We start from the raw sequence: 19,909 nt of genomic DNA, 5'->3' as shown, positions 1-19,909 counted from the left end.
GTGTAGAATTATCAGCATGAACACTTTATTATTATGTTAATGTTTTTCACACCCTAAGAAAAGCAGAGTAAATACATGAAAAAAAGTTGTATTTTTTTTTATTTTGCATACATTCAGTGGGGCATACACAACAATGTGTAGTTTTTCACATAATTATTTTCATAAACTAAACTATACAAGAGAACAAAATAATGAAGCAAACATTATACATCATCAAGTTTTAAATTATTATAGTGATCTTACAATTGTTCAAGGTGTCACCAACAACAACAAATATAAGATTTGTTGAAAATATAACTAATTACAAAGAATAGAGAGATAACACTATGAAAAACTAATTGGCAGGCTCAGACTTGAAGTATGGCATGAACTGAAATTATTTTATTTTTCTTTATTAATCAACCAAAATCAAATTAATTTATTTTTCTTTATTAGTCAACCAAAATCTACTTTGTTTGCTCTCTCCCACAGTCACCTGCATACAGTAGTTTGGAGTTTTTCCTTGATAAATACAAGAATATAATCCTGATATTGATCTCCATTTCACACCGAAATACTCCAGGCAATTTTTCACACTGCACTGTGGATCTCAGTTGGATTTTCGAATATTGATTTTTGAGACCATTAAAACCACTTGAGAAAGTGAAAAAATAATAATAATCAGAGAAACTTTCTGACAAGACAATGTTGGTCTGGGCAGCATTGTCTATGTACATGAACACTGTATTTCACACGCAAATACAAAGCTCACAATAGCTTCCTCTCAGCTGTGTCCCGCAGCCCGCTGGCCGTGGTGTTTTACATATCAGCATTAGGTTCAATAAAACTGGTAACAGCAAAGAATGCCTAGAGTGCAAGAGGCCAGGTTAAACACATAACAAAGCCTTAAATATATCGGTTCATCTTGGAGCACAAGAATATCCTTTAAAGGAAAAGTGCAAACTTTGTGCAAGTGTAAACACATCAAGAGCAGTGAAAGGCTTAAGCATTGACCAGAAACCCCTTCTGCCAGTTTTGGGAGAGTCCAGCTGTTCGTCACTTGTTTGTGCTGCTCTTTATTTTTCTCTCAGCAGGTAGAAGACCACAGCCTTGAGGTAGTGACCACAGGCACAGGCAGCTGCCACCAGCCAATGAGAACGAAAACTGGGATCTGTATTGACTACACACTTTGTAATGTCCGCCTGTAAGAGAACAGAGAAAATATGAACAAAATAAACACCAAATACACAAATAAACATACTCAATAGTGGTGAAAAAAGTGCTTTTTTTCTGAGTTCATCTGGCAATAACAAAAGGAAAAAGCAACTGCAGTTTGCACTCAACTATGTGCCTTTTAAGCCAAAGCCAACATTCAGCGGTCAAACATGTTATATTTCAGCATGCAGCTTTCCAAGGTTAGCCAAATCTTACTTATAAAGGTTCCAAATTAGCTTAATACGCATTCAGATGATTAAAGTTCAGTTTGTTTGGATCACTTTTTTAAGAAGCAAATTTACCCGCACAAAAGAGATAATATAATAGTATGCTAACTGTGATAGAACATTAAACATGTCATAGATAACGGTGTTCTAATAATATTAAATATTTCTTATATTACTCATTTTTCAAAATCTTATTACTCACTTTGAAACAAGTTTGAAATAAGTTTTTATGTTTTTAAAAGAGGTCTTAAAATACACACACAAAAAATAATAATATTATAGTAGTAAAAAACAGTATAAAAAGTATTACAATTTAAAATATCTTTTTTCCTGTTTTCATATGTTTTGTGTCACAGTGTCACATGATCCTTTAGAATCATTCTATATAAAATGATTTGGTGCTCGAGAAACATTTCTTGTTGTCAGTGTTGAAAATTGTTTTTGCTGCTTAATATTTTTTGTGGAAACTGAAGGAAACTTCTAGAACTAGAACTTTCTAGTGTTCTAGTCATCAAAGAATCCTTAAAAATGTATCATGGAAATCATATTAGGCAGAAAAAAATCTGGTTTCAACATTGACAATAAGAACAATTATTAATAATTGAGTACCAATAACAATTTATAATTATTTAGCACCAAATCAGCATATTAGAATGATTTCTGAAGGACCATGTGACACTGATGACTGGAGTTATGGCTGCCAGAAATGTAGCTTTGCCATCACAGGAATAAATAGCATTAAATTAGAAAATAGTTATTTAAATTGTTTTACTGTAATTTCTCCAGTCTTGGTGTAAATAAACAAAAAAATAAAAAACTTTTAACCACTATTATATGATTTTTTTTATATAATACATTAATTTACCCCAGTATTTATTTTTTTTTTTTTTTTGTTGGGTCTCAAAAGGTTATTATCTACAAAGTCACAAAAGCAGATGTAGAAAACTTTGAGGGAAGTTGTGAGGCCTGTAGGAGTTGCATATGGGCCTATTATAAGAGCTGCAGCTTGTGATGACTCTGGCACAGTGTCATGTTGAATCTGCCTGAATAGAGACAGTCTAATGAGCACAGACACCACAGACACGCCCTTCCAAAACAGATACACATACTAGCACAGCTCCTCATTCAGCAGGATCACTGATCCGTGCCCTCTTTCTGAGAGACTGATCAGATTCCCACTCACAAGCTGCATGAACAGCGCATGTTCTGTCTAAATACTGGACAAAGACGGAAGGGCAGAAGTCTGTGTTCTTTCTGGGCCTTAGATCTATCAACACACAGCACAATGGTACTTTCATTCAAAGTGCATCCAAAAGTATCACCCAAAAATGAAGATTCTGTCATCATTTAGTCAGTCTCATGTTGTTCCAAACCTGTATGACAATCTTGTCTTCTCTGCTTTTTTTATTTACACTTTTTTGTTAATTGATTGTACTAATGGATTTATTGCTTACCCAGCCTCCTCTCCTCTTTAACCACGACACCAGGCTCTTACGAACAAACTCGCCCATGCAGTCCACAATGGTGTGCACCATTGCTGGATGTGCGTGCCGAACACAGTCCACAGCTAGAGCTCCGGCCACAGCATACAGAGACACAATCTTCCCCCACGTTACACCTGTAGAGAGACAAAGATGGACACAGATATAATCCAACTGAAAGTCTGTCCTTGTCCACGGACATTTATAACATTTCAAATTCTACATTGCAAGATCATGTACCGCGTAATCTCTCATGTGGCCTGTTTTTAACCAATTTAAATATTGTTTGACAGACAAAGAGGTAAAGTGTCCTAGTTAATGCAGTTAGCAGAGCCGAGAACTACATAATAAGCATAATCAAATCACTTATTTCCACTGACAGCATATACTGTACACTGTCACTACTGTATTTGTGTGTACTGGTGGAAGCGTGTATGAAAATCATAACCAGGTGAGTCATTAAAATACCTGATAATCCCTCACCGATTGTTATATTACTGCCAGGCAAGCCGTTTTTACATCAAAAACATCATCATTTAAAAGTAATAGGAATTTTTGAATAGATGTGGTGGACTGTAGACTCAGAAGTAAACGGCCACTGCTATGATTGGATATTTCAAGTTCTAAAGAACAGCTGTGTGCCCACTAATGTAAACATCTGCATGTTTGACAGTCTACATCCTTCATAGATTGACATCTGTGCAGGGATATCAAATGATCTGAAATAACAGACAAAGCAATAGTGACCACATAATAAAAACAGTTACTCAGACCTGTGTGTTGTGACCTTACTGTCAGATCCAATACAGTCGGCACAGCATTGTCTTTTAGTTTCAATCTTTCTGAAAATCCTGTTTTGAATTGTGCCTTGTTTGTAAGTTAATCTGCGGTATAAATAAAGTTCATCCACTCTTTCATAATGTTGAGATCAGAAGAACGGCAATGCAAAGAAAGACGTCTGGTTTTCTGTTGTCATTTATGTAATAAGAGTGAATGGGTTGGTGGGGATATAATGGAAGTGGAGTATTAGAATGCGTTGATGTTTTTGTGGGGGGGGATGGTTTGTGATGTATATTAAGTCGTTGTTTTTCTCATTCCACAACCTGTCGTTCTAGCAGATTGGCTTCAATATAAACTGTTTTTAGACTAATGAAACTTACAGGACGTTTTTGTAGTACAATGATCTCTTATATGTCCAAAGATCAAGGGAATATTGATTTCTCAGTTCATGACCCCTTTAAAAATTGCACGATTATTTTAAATTGTTTTAGAAATAGTTGCAGTAAAGAAAAAAAAACACAATAACTATATAGTTGCACAGTAATATGAAAATGTGCACAGAGGGTTTAAAAAAAGTGAACACCAGTGACCAATTCAGCTGCACTGCTTCAGGACAGGTATGAGGACAGACAGGAGGTGCAAGGTTATCACTGGGTGCAGTACTTTTGTGTCTTTTGTTGAGGAATTTTTCATGCACTGTTTTGACTGACATGAGCAATTATGCTTTAATACTTAAAAACAAAGAATGTTTCCCTGGACACATTAGGTGAACATGTTACAGCACATCTTAAGAGCTGCTCATGTTAGAAAAAAAAGAACACGATTTTCTAAACTCTACAGTAAATCTGGGAGGTCAAATAAGGTTTGCAGTCATATGAACTAAGCTGAATCTCAGGGAATTGTACTAAATATGAGCAATGTACAGTTTGCTGCAGAGGGAATGAGAACTTCCACGGTGCCCAGACACTGTTTACTTTCAAGAAAAATCCATATTTTATGGTGCTCTCAGAGTTCTCTGATCGAGTACAGCACCGTTTCTCTGTGTATATATAAATGTCAAAATGGATTCCTTTTTATTCTTTCTAAGGACAGTATAAGCCATTTAAAGGGATCATTCACACACCCCTCCCCCAAACCTGTACAACTTTCTTTTGTGGAACATAAAAAAAGATAATTTAAGAAAGGTTTCAGAGTTTATTTCTTCATTCATTCATTCGACATTCTTCAAAATATCTTCTTTTGTGCTCACACAGGTTTGGAACACGATAGGGGTGAGTGAATGATGACAGAATTTTCAGTTTTTGGGTGAACTGTCGCTTTAAGGAACTGTAAATATACATTCTTTATTCAGCGATTTAGAAAAAAAAACCTCACATTTAGAATAAATAAACCAGCGTTTATGAATATTATGAATATTGAGACTAGGCATCGACCAACCTGTAGAGAAGATTTCTGCAGCGACGGCCAAAAAGGCATCAGAGACTATAGTCTCAGAGGCAATTGTGATGTTGAGCTGTCTTGCTACGTTGCGGTACACATTGGGTCGCAGGTACTCCAGCTCGTCACCTAGGAGACAGAGAGATAAATGTGTTTTTACGTTCCCTCGGCTCAACTGATCGGCATTCTTCTCACAGGAAGAAACTGTCTAGAGTCTTATTGAATAAAACCACTAATTCAGAGGAGCCTGACACAATGACAATTACTGCAATCTAACCTGCTATTAATACCACTGTTTATATACTTTCATATCAGAAGCCACAACTTTCGTTCTGCTCTTACTGTATATTGCATGAATATATAATGATTATGAAATTGTCAGGAACAGTTCGGCCAAAATGAACATTTGCTGACCAGTGGAATGAGAGTTCAAATAGCTGATAAAAGCATCACAATAAGTAATCCACATGAATCTAGTCCACCAAGTGACGTAATGTGAAGCAAAAAGCTTGTTTGTAGGAAACAAATCCATCATATTGCTAAATTTCTCCAAATCTGTTCCAGTGAAAAACAAACTCATCTACATCTTCGATGGCCTGAGGGTGAGTAACTTTTCCTTAGATTCTCATATAAGTCTTTAGCTATGTGTTCAGTTATGTCTCACACACAAGACTCATCTGTCTTAAGTGATTCAGGTGGGTGAGGTGCAATGAGTACAGGGTTTGCAGGACAGTATAGGGTTAACCTAGTTAAATATGGGTGGGAAACCCTCTATCATTCTTGTGATAATGATCTGCATGTTTGCATGCTTTGTCCATAAAAAGCAGCTCTCCACAGTTACACAGTTGTCTCAAATTAAAATTCTTGTGCTTTTCCCTTTTAGGAGAAAACAGGTTCTTACAGAACAATGACAGCTGAGATTCACTCAGAGGATAGTCATGTGGTATATGTTAGGCCACTTGTAGTGTGTCTGATCAACAGATGATGTGAGATGAAACGCTATCGATAGTTATTATATCCAGTCTCGTGAAATAGCTCAGAATGTCCAGCGGCATGAAAGCAAGAAAGAAAGGAATGTGGAAGATAGTTCAACATGGTAAAAAAGGCAAAGTACTTTTCAGTGGGTGAGACACAGACAGAGATTGTAAGAGTGTTGTAAAATATTATGCAATTGTATGCTTTGGCTTTCATTTATTTTCATTTCTGAAAGCTCACAGAACATTCATGAATGCCCCATTTTTTCATTTATTTTGATATGAATCAGACAAGCTCAGAGTTCTGTGCAGTATTAGCTCTTAAAACTAATCCACAATAACCTCTATATATCAACCCACAATTCAAACAGATAATGTAGATACGTATACAGCTTATTCTCTAGCTACTAGCTCTTCTACGTACACAAACACACGTGTGTGCGTTCACTTCACTACAGTACGTGTAACACCAGGGCAAACCCCATAATCATTAATCATGAATGTATACATGTGAAACGTCAGATGTCTTACCCAACCACAGAAGAACTGAAGACACCTCAGCCAGTGTTCCTCCAGATCCGTGCTCCGGTTTAGACCATCCGATCCCAGCCAGATGAAGTCTGGAGTGAATGTAATCCCTACACAAAACTTTAGACTGAGACACGAGCTCCTTGTCCGTGGGAGAGCGATCAAACACCTCCATGACTTCAGCCGCAAACACTGAGGAGCGGCGCAACATCTCCATGCCCTTCATGTGAGGAGGGAGATCAGTTCCTATCAGCTGACAACCTCCACCTTTATAGTCGTGTATGAAAGCAATTCTTCTCCACCCTTTTCTGTTTACAAAGTCTAATGTCGCCTTAAACGATCTGCATAAAGAAGAAAACTCGCGTGTTTTACTGCATCAGTAGAAAAGACTCGCTCTCACCTTCGTGAACCTGATAAAGCTGTCAAAAGAGCAGAGAATCAGTGATCAATTGCCTTTTCTGTTTCCCGCAAGTCATTTAAATCCCCCAAAAGTCTCGAATAGCGACATTTTTAATGACAGCGAAGTTCTAGCTACAGATTTGTGAGGTGCAGTCTGCAGGGTGAAATTAAACTGCTGTCAAGAGGCAGAGAGCAAGTGCTGTCTTCGCTCTGTTTGGATGCGCTGCACGCGTGAAGTCTCCTTCTATGGAAAAGCTCTCCGTTAAGGCGGAGATAACCAGCTCTGTTGTGGTTTGATATCCGCCCTTATAGATGATCTAGTGTTTATAGAGCAGAAGATTTAATGAAACAAAGAATCTATCTATCTATCTATCTATCTATCTATCTATCTATCTATCTATCTATCTATCTATCTATCTATCTATCTATCTATCTATCTATCTATCTATCTATCTATCTATCTATCTATCTTCATTGTAAGAAATAAAATAAAACGATAAAATAACAGAAAAAGTACTGGCAGCTCATTACCAGGACATTATCCAATAATTGTGTCTGTCTGTCTGTCTCTGTCTTTAATACAAATAATGTGTTTTATAAAAATGTACAAGGGAACGGGGTATATTTTGGGTGTCTATCACAAGTCTATCACAACACAGTGCAATGTAAAATGTAAAATAGGCTATGCCTACCTGAAAAAAAAAAGTGTGTATCTATCTAATATTGTCACTCATTTTAATTATGAAAATTGCAAACCGTTGCCAACTAAACTATAATTTAATACAAAACTATCGATTACAATATTACAACATATATTTTTTTGTCAAATGTGCTTTTTGTGGATAAAATGTTTGTAAAATGTATTTAAGGTGCATAGCTGTTGAACAAAAAAGGGTCATGTTGTTACTCCAGTTCCACCCACCATCATTGATAGAGTTGTTTTGCAAGTCTTGACTGTTTTTGCTCTAAGTGTGTCAGTTAGAATTCATTAGAGCCACCCAAATGAAACATGCACACACATTAAACCCAGAGATTTGTTTTGACATGTCTAGTAATTCCATGTAAGCAGGAATATGCTACACATATTAAGTTCCCATCATTGAATAACTGATTTAATAATGGAGTACACTTTTACTAAAAGCTTATTCAAGCACAATACAGTGAACTTCCTTAAAAACAGGGAAAATAAAGAACTAAAAGTATAGAACGAGATCAACCAGGCAGTTCTGTTCAGCATGGGAACATAATGAGTTGAAAGCTGAAGTTTATCTTAGTAGCACACAACAATACAGTTCCTTTTTTCTGACCACATTTGAAGCTTCCTCTGTATCCCAATTTAAAAACTAAAATGTTCTATCCCACATTTGAAGCTTCCTCTGTATCCCAATTTAAAACAAAACTGAATACAGACAATTGGAGCCCAATGTTCGGCTACTGCTGCTGCAGTTTACATTTCATTCATTTCCAGTGAATGAGACACTGTAGAGAGTAGTAATCTTCAGAAAGTTGTAACGCACCACACCTCTGAGGAATAATACTTGTTTGCAGAATCCCTACATGCCTCTGCATGCCCATCATGACTTCTCGTAGTTACATTCTTTCTTCATACCTGGCTTTTATAATCAAAATTGAGATAACTGGTCATCATAAATACAAATACAATCTTGTATGTTTACAAATCAACAATTACTTTAAACCCTGAAATATGTAAATACATTTATCTTGGCTTTGGACAATATTTTTGTACAATACTGCTCCCTACAGGGAAAAGGAGGAAGCTTCACAATAACCACAAAATCATTTCCTTAGTAACACAAAATTATTTCTTTGGTACACCATTTCTCTAATCCGTAACTGATTGTGATCTGGAAATAAATTACATCTATAAACGGTTGTGGACTAAAAATAAATGATCAGAAAAACACAGACTCAGAATCATAAAAAAGATTCCATATGAGTAATGTTGCTGTAAGATAAAACTGCCTTCTGTTTGACAGTAAAAGAGGATTAAAGCAGTATTAGGCCTGCTTTACAACTTCTGTCAGAAAAAAAATAAGAAAAAGAAGAATAAGAATGACTTACAAATAAATATCTGTCCACAAAGACCAATTAAAGCTTTAGGTTAGAAAATGTGCTCTTAGAAAAACATCTAAAACTATAATTACCTTTAACTCAATATAAGCACCAACAGAACACTTAATTAAGGCTACAAAACAAAGCATGTTAATCAAGTATGAAGGGCATTTTGTATATTGAAAATGTTTCAAAAATTGCATACTCCGATTTTAAAAGGGTGATGTCTAGCCTACAAAGGCATTTTGTCAATTAGGTAACAATTTATTTTATAAACATTCAAAGAAAAACAAGTGTGAAAAGTGATATGAAGCTATTATACAAAATATAAAACAAAAAGGAAACTATTTAAGATTACCAAAACTGAAACTGAACAATATTGGAATGATAACTGTCCCAAGAAGAAAATTTGACAGATTAATCTAACCACTGTGACCACTAAGAAAATTCATACAGACTGAGAGATCGTAATCTTGGTTTAGAAACAGGCCAGTTCAAACTGACTAACGAAGCAAAGCAGGTCATGTTCTGACTGAGCACAAAATGAACTAAAAAAAAAACCTCCTTGAAAATGCCATTAATTCTCTTATAATAATGGTTACATCCTTTTCTTGGCAGGGCATGACTGAAACCTCAGACTGAAAATAACCTGCACTTTGCACATATGTTGCACCAGAAATGTTTATGTACACAGTACATGTTATCCTGCAGGATGTTGAAAATAACTGAAATGCCCTCACAATGTAGTTTAAAAAATAAAAAATACAAAAATAAAACCTGAAATCACGTACATTGCTGGTGTTTCTCCAGTTAATTAAATAAAATTAAATATTGTTTGAATTCAAGTTTTGTGAAAGTGGGGTTTAGGGGAATAAACCAAAAAAGGACTTCAAAATGTCCATCTATTGTATGATAAGTAGGAAATGTTTAAGCTTAAGTAAAAATGTTAATGCTAAAGATTTACAAGTGATACTCACGTACCTAAACTGTAAATCTCTAAAAGATTTATTTGTTGCACAACCTCTATGTAAACACAGCCAAGTTTGCAAAGTAAAAACTACGTGATGAGTGAAAAACTACGATTCCCAGCAGACTTTGGGTTTTGAAGGAGATTGTCACGCATGCGCTGAACACAATTCCTCTCTCTTAGTCAAATTAGCGGGGTTACATAGAGGGAGTCTCGCAGTCTCCTGGACAGAGGCATAAACCGTAAACATCCAGATCAAAGACTGAGTGTCTGCTCTTATGTATGGACAGGTTAATATTTAAATCCTTGTAAACTATAGCGCTGGTCAGTCTGATCGAATCATTTAGAGAGGCGTGGATTGGGAACAAGCTGTTCCTTTGGTGGGTGACTGTCCAAGAAGGAGAGAAAGAGGAAAAATCTGAGAACCCCCGAATTGGAGGTAGATTAAACTGGACATGGCACACCTTCAGAACATTCGGAGCCAGGTAATCCAGAGAGATGAAGATGACATCTGAAGCCCTCCAGGCAGTGCTTTCATAACTGAGACATTACAGTTACTTATTGTTCTTTTTGCATTATGTTTGAACTTAACATGTCTTTGTACTATAGTAAGCTTTTGTAATTGCATTCTATTCCACTAAATAATATAATATAACGAGTACACGTAGTTACACTGAGAAAAAAAAAATGATGTGGGATTTACATAGCTAAACAATTTTCACTTGGAAATGACTTGTAAACTGTAGAAACAATTAGAAAGAAGCGGCAAGTAACAGTTTACAGTATTTTCTTCTGAAACATTCTCCAATAATCTATGTTTTATTTACAACTTCGAAAATTTAATTTTTACAGTGTAGTTTATGTAAATACATTGTACTGTTCTGTAAAGTGTGACATTTAAATAATGTGCACTAAAGTGTAGGTAATGCTTATATGATGTACCTCTTGAAAAAGAAATACCGGGTAAATAAAGAAAATACAGTCTCTTTAATAATTTTTGGCACACATCACAACTGAAATCATGCACTGAAATTTAGAATGTGGGTGATATCATATTTATTATTATTATTATTATTATTATTATTATTATTATTATTATTATTATTATTATTTCTTTATTAATAATCTAGTTATTTATTTTGGGTTGAAAACTGATATAATGTCCACTATGATTTATGAAAAGTATTCAAACTACAGTTCCAATCTAGAATTTCGATTTTGAAACAGGGGACTTTAACCTGTATAATTAAAACTATTGTCATTTTTATAATCATTGACTAGTCACTAAAAGCTTTTATTTAACTAATAATGGTAGTTACTAATAATAGGCATTATTAACTGTACCCCACATTTTAGACAACCCTGCTACCACACAATACTCCCTGTATCGCCCATGAAATCAGATCATTTGGACCCTCTAAAGCAGTGGTTCTCAAACCTGTCCTGGAGTACCCCCTGTCCTGCACATTTTGTATGTCTCCCTCAATTATCACACCTGATTCAACTCATCAGCTCATTAGTGGAGACTGCAAGACCTGAAGTGGGTGTGTCAGATATAGGGAGACATGCAAAATTAGCAGTGCTGGGGGTACTTCATGGAAAGGTTTGAGAACCCCTGCTCTAAAGCATAGTGGGACTATGGATAAGATTTTCTCAATATTTGCACAAACTGAAGTACTGAATGCGTCCAGCTTAGCCTTTCAGCCCTGTTACCCTAGTTATTGTATGAAAAAATTATCAAACAGATCCTTTAATTTATGCCAAATATTATCAATAACTAGAAAACCAAAATATTGTCCCAAACTAGCTAGAAACATCATAATTTAGGCTAAAATTTGCAACTAGGGATGTAACGATTCACTCAACTCATGATTTGATTCATGATTTTGATTTCATGATTCGATTCGATTTAAGACAAATTATAAATTAAATGTGTTCTTTTATTATTGCTTGGACAAAATGCTGCATGTTTCTTTGTGAAATTAAAATATATAACACTATAATATACTAATATAGCACTTGCATATTTTTGCTTTTTTGTTGGTTTTGATTGCTTCTATTGTATAAGTCGCTTTAGATAAAAGTGTCTGCTAAATGATGAAATTTAAATATAATGTAAATGTAAATAACAAAACTAAATTGAAAATTTAAAACAAGCCCCAAACCAAATAAATAATTAACACAAATATAAAAAATCTCTTCATATAAACAAAATAAGGTTTTGTGTGTGCGCTTTCCATTTAAAATGAGAGGCAACTATTTTAATCATGATCCAAACAAAGATGCTGCATACATGCAACATGAGCAGTTTTTAATCTAAATTTAGATTTCGAAATTTGAAGCAAAAACAGAATAATTTGACTTCAGTTTTGTGAAACTATACATAAAAAATATCTGCATGAAACAAAAAACAGAAGACGAGCTGAATGAGATGCAGATTCACTCTCTGCCAGCAGGTGGTGCTTAAAGCGTTTCCTTGGTTTCCGCTGTAAACAAAGCAGCGCTGCACTTATGAACTTTAATATGCATTATACAGAGGCAAGATGAAAAGTAAAAATACCATCAAAATTTTTCTAAAGACAGTAAGTTCCTCTCAGACATATTTTTTAATATAAACTACTACCCCTAATTGAATCGCGATTTGCTTAGCATCTCAACCGATTTGAATCGCCACATATTTGATTAATCGTTACATTCCTATTCTCAACCCTTTTAACCACACACATTTTTTATTTTAAATGTCCATTTAATTTTGACATTTATTTAACTTTTATTGCTAGAGCTTTGCAAAATATCTCAAATGTTCTGACAAGCTACGCAATATCGCGTTCATTATCAAAGGCGATTCATCTGCGATAATGAATGCGATATTGCGTAGCTTGTCGGTGATCTATGGCTCTGTCTATTAAATGCCGCTCCATTTGAAAGCAGGTGATGGCGGTTTAGCGGTAATCAGGGAACCGGCTTTACTGACGAAATGCGCGTGACAATCGCATGCGATATATCGCCCAGCCCTAGTTTATATAGGTTTATTATACAGGTTTATGTTATATGTTGCACACGCGCATGTTTTGTAGGTCAGTATGATAACTGCAGTGTATCATGTTTTGATGAGGGTTGAACCTCGGAGTATCTTTGAAGAAAGGTGTAGCTGGCCTGTTTCTCAGAAGTGTTAAAAATATCCTGTTGATCTCCTTTAGTAAAGGTTTGCGTTTTGATTGCTCAATGTTTTAAAAAGGTGCAATAAAAGTGTGATGAATCCGGAAATCAGATGTTTAGCTGATACCAAAAGGAGGACTTATCTCCTGAACTTTGAATCTTGTCGTCAAAAGAGCTTGTTGTTGTTTTGATAAAATAGTGCCACTTCAAGATGAACTGTCAGTACAATTTATCTTTATGCTGTACTGAACAAAGAAGCAGATGCTCCGAGTGCTTTCCTAGTGGACAGGCGGCAGAAAAATGAAAAAACTGCTTAAAAACCTACGTGTTATTTCGGAAAGTTCTCTTTATAAGTTCTCATCTTCTCCGGACCTTCAGTGGAGTGACGATTGGGTAGGACTTCCTGCATTTGTTGATCTGATGCTAGAATAAAAGGACAACACGTCCATCACGGGTGTAAAGAAAACGCACAATACTGGATCTTGTCATAGATATCTGAATTTTTACATCTTTCTTGTTTTTCCTTTAGAACTCATGTTTGAATCCTGAAGAATACTTCACTAAGTTGGAACGAATTGGTAAAGGCTCTTTTGGAGAGGTATACAAGGGCATAAACAACCGCACAAAAGAAGTGGTGGCCATTAAGATTATTGACTTGGAGGAGGCAGAGGATGAGATTGAAGACATCCAGCAGGAGATCACGGTGCTCAGCCAGTGCGACAGCCCTTATGTCACCAAATACTACGGCTCCTATTTGACGGTTTGTGGAGATTTCTTTCTTTCAGGCACAGCTCTTATTATATTACATTATATTAGTGTATTTTTAAAGGAATAGTTTAGCCAGACAGCATCGTTTCGAGAAAGACAAAAACAAAAAAAACATATGACTTCCTGGTAAAACTTTACAATGACAGTAGATCAGTTCATGTTTTAGGCATCATAAACTAACAATGAGTAATACTTTAAGATGGATAATTATTAGTACATAATAAAATAAATTGGTCAGATTTCCTGTATTATGAACAAACACAAATGAACAGTGTTTATTGTTGGTTTATGGTACTTTATTGTAAAGTGTCACTTGACTTTCTTCCATGTAACAAAAAGAGGCATTTTTTTCCCGACTTTCAGCTGTTCTTTTCCATAAAGCAAAAGTAGACAGTGACCAGTGTGTCTCAAACCAGAGCTGCTATTGTTAACTGAAACTATAACTAAAATATAAATATAAAAATATAAAAATTAGATGAAAAACTTTGCAACTGTAAGTGGAATAAGTTTACATTGAAGTACTACAATGGAAATAAAAATTAAAGCCATGTGGAATAAAATAAACAGTAATAATACCTTACTTAAAGCCTTTATGTATAATGCCTTATAAAGGTATTGATAATGTATGATGTAATGCATTATACTTTATTTTTTATTTTTATATAAATAAACAAAAGTTAAAATGCATTATAATATTTAAAGGTTTGTTTGCCGTGTGCTTTAGTGCATTGTAATTTCTAAAGGTGTAACAGTGAATAGAATAGATATTTTTTAATGAATTCTAACTGGTTACAATTATTTGAGATCATAAAATGCTTTTATAATGCACTATATAAAGATTTTAAGTAGATTGATACCAGAATAAAAATGACAAACGCACATAACAAAATTACTAAAACTTAACATTAAATTGAGAACTGAAAAAGTGAAAAAAAAAAAAAGCTATTTAAAAATATAACAACATATACTATAATAATATCTAAATAATGCTAAAATAACAGTCTCAAATTTAAAAAAGGATAAAAGTGCACCATAAATGGGTCATGCTTTGCTGAACTGTTCCTTTTCGAGAGCGTCAGTTACATTTATCGTTCCATTTTCTGGTTTGTTGTGTTTCTCAGGGCTCTAAATTATGGATAATCATGGAATATTTGGGAGGCGGTTCGGCTCTAGATCTGGTGAGTTGTTCTTTTCAGCATGTTTGTGGGTTCCTTAAAGTGAGGAATAACTTTGGAAAAATACTTTGTGTACAAAAAAAAAAAAAAAAAAAAAAAAAAAAAAAAAAACCTCTGGAAAAGGTCATTGGCACAGGAAATGTCACTATATTTAACATCCTCTTATGTGTTTGTGCACAGCTAAGGCCGGGACCTCTGGAAGAAGCGTATATCGCCACCATTCTCAGAGAAATACTGAAAGGACTCGACTACCTCCACTCAGAGAGGAAGATTCACAGAGATATCAAAGGTCAGTATGCTAAACTTACCTCTGTTTAGTTCATTTTAGTCCTGTGAAGTGTCCTCACATTAATAACTCCACATTTTGCCAACAGCGGCCAATGTGTTACTATCTGAACATGGACAAGTCAAGCTGGCAGACTTTGGAGTGGCCGGCCAGTTAACAGACACACAAATTAAGAGAAACACTTTTGTAGGAACTCCATTTTGGATGGCACCAGAGGTCATTAAACAGTCTGCATATGACTTCAAGGTACAAGTACATCCTTGTCTCGCTTGTCATTTAGCTAACAGGTATCATGTTCAAGTTCTCCACGTGAACATCTGTTAACTAGTCAAGAGTACTTCTGTTGCATGATGAAAATAAGCTCAATTAAATATTCAGAGACAGACAGATGGCACAAGTACTGACCTTCATTTTTTTTGCCCTTTTTCCTTCCCTCTGTCTTAGGCCGACATCTGGTCATTGGGTATCACGGCCATCGAGCTGGCTAAAGGAGAGCCACCCAACTCAGAACTTCACCCCATGAGAGTCTTGTTCCTCATCCCTAAAAATAACCCACCCACACTGGAGGGGTCCTACAGCAAAGCCTTTAAGGACTTTATTGAAGCTTGTCTCAATAAAGAGCCACGATTTGTTAGTACCTCTCTTTTTTAATACCTTTATTTAAAATAAAACAAAAAAATCTGTTTTTCTTTATATATATATATATATATATATATATATATATATATATATATATATATATATATATATATATATATATGTACGTATGTATGTATATATATTTATTTTTTTATATTTATTTGGTTTTTGATTTTTTTATATATTTTTTTTAAAAGTATCTGATGATTAGATTAGTTAATTTCTCTTAATTTTACATTTAGATAATCTTTGCATCATCTGATGAAAAATTGATTTGCACTAATAAATGTAAACTTTAGCAATCTCAAAAAAAATATTATTTTTTTAAACTGTACATTATAATGTTGTGATGCCTACAATTCACTTGTAGAATTTAAAATGATTATTATTATCTATTTAGACAAAATGGTAGAATTTTAGGTAACTTTATTAACTAGTTTCTTATTAGCATGCATATTACTAGTAAATTGGCTGTTTATCAGTACTTAAAAATCACATATTAATCCCTTATTCTACATGACCATATTTTGGGTCTCTTAATCCTACCCCATACCTAAACTTAACAACTGCCTTACTAACTATTAATAAGCAGCAAATTAGGAGTTTATTGAGGCATAGTTAATAGTGAGAATTGGTCTTTAAAAAAAGCGTTACCAAATTTTAATGTCATTTATCAGTTAATGCCATATAATATAAAATAATTATCAACTTATTATATAGGATTGAATTATAAGAAATTCTATTAAAACTCTGCCAGTGATGCCTTTAGTATAAACGGGCTGATTCAATTTTAAGACATGAGGTAAACTGCTTTTCATTTTTGTGACATGCTGTTTGCATCCAACAGAGACCGACAGCCAAAGAGCTTCTGAAGCACAAGTTCATCACCCGCTACACCAAGAAAACCTCCCACCTGGCAGAGCTCATTGATCGGTACCGCCACTGGAAGTCAGAGGGCCACGGGGACGAATCAAGCTCTGATGACTCTGACATGTACGTGTCCGCTTTACATTCATAGAACTTGTGAAATTTGTATACAGTATGTTTACTCTGTGTGTTTCCACTCAGTGATGGGGAGGGGGATGACAGAGACCAGTGTCCCATGTGGACTTTTCCCACTGTACGGCCCACTTCCATGAACAAGTTACAGAGAGGTTTCAACCATTTAGACAGTAAGGTAAAAATGTGTTCTAAAGCCTTTGCAGAACAAAAGCAACATAAAAGCAGAATCTGTATTATATAGATACCACAAAGGGTGTTTAAACAGTATTTTTAGTGTCAAAGAGGCATTATATATATCTACACAGGAATCACAATTGCAGGAAATGAATTAAAGTCCCATCAGAGCTGCCTCTGATAGTAGGTGTGAAAGGGGACAGATCTGCCCATGTTTAATAAATTTTTTTATTAAGTCTGCCCCCGAAGATTTTTCTTTAGGTGACTAATCGCTCTTAAATATATATTGGGGGGCAGAGCCTCCTTAAAAAATCAGCAGGTTTCATTTTACTCAAAGAAATTAAGTGTAGTATACTTAGTATTTTTAGCTTAAAATCATGTACATGTAATCTTATATGGGGGCTGCCTTACTGTGATCACATGACCAGCTGAATACTACTCTATAAAGTGCAACAGCGCCTGTCCCCTTTTTTAGCCACTATGGTTCCAGAAAGTTTTTCCTATAGTGAGTTTAAACAATACTTTAAGACTTTACATTTTTTTAGCCATGAACCAAACCAACCAGCTACAAGTTGAATCACAATATTACAAACTTACATAAAAATAAAATTATATATATATATACACACACACACAACTATATATATATATATATATATATATATATATATATATATATATATATATATATATATATATATATATATATATCTCAAGGTAAATAACAATATTACAAACCTTAATTTGAAGAAGAAAAAAAACTATATATATATATATATATATATATATATATATATATATATATATATATATATATATATATATATATATATATATATATATATATTAGAAGTGATTTGCTAGTTGTGATTTTCTTATTGTTGGAGATTTCTCAGCAGAATCATGAGTAATGTAGTTTTTAGTCACCAGGGTTAACAACCTCATAGCTCACTGTAAATTTGTCTTTAAAAATGTAGAATTTATTGTTCAAATCAATTCCCCTATGAAGAAAATGAATGGGATTTTTACTTTTGGAACTAGACTGTTAAACACACTTTAGTTGATTAAAATATTCAGCTCTAGTACTGAGACTTGCGGTCTTCCACACTGAACTTATAACACACCTGTTTTTACTGCTGCAAACTGATGCCAATGCAATTCCTTTAATGCCAATATAATTTTTGAGCTTATCCAATAGAATGGTCAATAGTATCAAAGGCAGCACTAAGGGTCCAGTAACACTAATTTTGTAGTGAATATGATCAGTTTCTTTTCTGACTTGACATTGCAAGTTCATTTGGACTTCACTGTTTATTTTTTTTTTTTTTTTTTTTTTCTAACAGACATCAGACGTTGTTAAGAGGCAGCCGAAGTCACCGTCTCTAACAACGTTCATATCACCCATCTTCAGAGAGGTAAAGAATTCAAAAACGTACATTTATGTAAGTGAGCCTTGACCTCCTGCTTTAACGTCAAATCATGACACGTGGATTATGTTGTGTGTGCAGCTGAAGGAGAAGCGGCGTGTTAGCGGGAGCAGTGTATGTGCCCTGGAGGAGCTGGAAAACGCATTCAGCCTCGCAGAGGAGTCCAGCCCTGGAATCTCAGACCGTTTACTCAATACATTATGGAGAGAGTGTGCAGGTAAATAGGACTTATATTTAATATACAGTCTCATCTATGTGTCTGTACACACAGTATCTAATTTTATTTGATGTAATTTTCTGATTATGGCAGTTTTTCAGATCATGCTGATACAGTGCTATAAGATATTGTGCTGCGCCGTGGCACTTGCATGGAGAGTGAACTTTGAGACTTCCTGTGTCTCAACTCTGCAGGTTTACACCCAAAAGAAACAGCATGCCTTCAAAACGATGATATCCGTCTGACTGCTGTTGAGCTCCGTCTGATGGAAAGACCGCCCCGATCCCTTCATGAGCCAGTCCTCTATGCCCACCTGCTCCTTCCGCTGAACACCTCCAATCTTTCCATTACAGCTTGTATTATGAGATGTGTTTTTTTTTTACAGTTTACTTTATAGAATTTTGAAATGTCTAAATCAAATGTAAAATATGAAATGACAAAGCTTAAGTTTATGTGTATTCCATTTAATGAAAAAGTACATTGAGCTGTAAATAAACTAGTGTAAAAAGTGTTTATTTCTTAAGTCTGCATTTAGGACATAAATGACAGGATGAAATGCAGGAAAAGCCTTAAAAGGATAATTCAGCCAAAAATGAAAATTCTGTCATCATTTATTTACCCTTGTGTCATTCCAAACCCATAAGACTTTCATTCAGCTTCGAAACACAAATCTGAGAGTATTCTGTACCTTCATTAAAAATCCATGGAACCAAAACTTTGATGCTCCAAAAAGTTCAATAAAGAATTGTAAAGTAAACCTTTTTCTTTTTTTTAGAGACACTTGTTTTATAATATAAACAGGAATTTAGGCTTTTATTCACGTACAAAACTTGATCAATGCAAGTGCTCTATGTATTGCGTTGATCAATGTTTATATGTGAACAAAAGCCTAAATTAAATCTGTTTCTATTATAAAACCTAAAAAGCAGGGTTATTTTAGTATTATGAATTATAATATTTATTAATATTTTGATTTAGCTTTTATTTCTATATTTTCTATAT

General features: G+C 34.6%; 2 protein-coding genes across 4 annotated transcripts; one reads left to right on the top strand and one right to left on the bottom strand.

The window, feature by feature from the left end:
• Nucleotides 1–72: 72 nt before the first annotated feature.
• On the bottom strand, nucleotides 73–7,288 carry LOC122134032 (bcl-2-related ovarian killer protein homolog A-like). Its single transcript, XM_042758229.1, has 4 exons — nucleotides 6,625–7,288; nucleotides 5,120–5,248; nucleotides 2,876–3,039; nucleotides 73–1,181 (listed from the first exon to the last, which is right to left on the bottom strand). The coding sequence occupies exons 1-4, from the start codon at nucleotides 6,845–6,847 to the stop codon at nucleotides 1,056–1,058; spliced, it is 642 nt and encodes a 213-aa protein (XP_042614163.1). The 5' UTR covers nucleotides 6,848–7,288; the 3' UTR covers nucleotides 73–1,055.
• Nucleotides 7,289–10,226: 2,938 nt separating this feature from the next.
• On the top strand, nucleotides 10,227–19,418 carry LOC109091754 (serine/threonine-protein kinase 25-like). 3 transcript variants are annotated; one of them, XM_042758227.1, is made up of 11 exons: nucleotides 10,227–10,545; nucleotides 13,749–13,979; nucleotides 15,109–15,165; nucleotides 15,343–15,451; nucleotides 15,537–15,694; nucleotides 15,893–16,078; nucleotides 16,935–17,080; nucleotides 17,156–17,264; nucleotides 18,607–18,678; nucleotides 18,772–18,907; nucleotides 19,102–19,418. In XM_042758227.1, the coding sequence occupies exons 1-11, from the start codon at nucleotides 10,516–10,518 to the stop codon at nucleotides 19,302–19,304; spliced, it is 1,437 nt and encodes a 478-aa protein (XP_042614161.1). In that variant the 5' UTR covers nucleotides 10,227–10,515; the 3' UTR covers nucleotides 19,305–19,418. The 3 variants fall into 3 exon arrangements, with proteins under 3 accessions (XP_042614161.1, XP_042614159.1, XP_042614160.1); XM_042758225.1 differs by lacking the exon at nucleotides 10,227–10,545 and adding an exon at nucleotides 13,384–13,612; XM_042758226.1 differs by lacking the exon at nucleotides 10,227–10,545 and adding an exon at nucleotides 13,387–13,612 and having other exon boundaries at nucleotides 19,001–19,282.
• Nucleotides 19,419–19,909: the final 491 nt, after the last annotated feature.

Source organism: Cyprinus carpio, chromosome A6, assembly GCF_018340385.1.
Source record: "Cyprinus carpio isolate SPL01 chromosome A6, ASM1834038v1, whole genome shotgun sequence".
Taxonomy (NCBI): Eukaryota; Metazoa; Chordata; class Actinopteri; order Cypriniformes; family Cyprinidae; genus Cyprinus; species Cyprinus carpio.
This window is presented reverse-complemented; position numbering and strand designations above follow the sequence as displayed.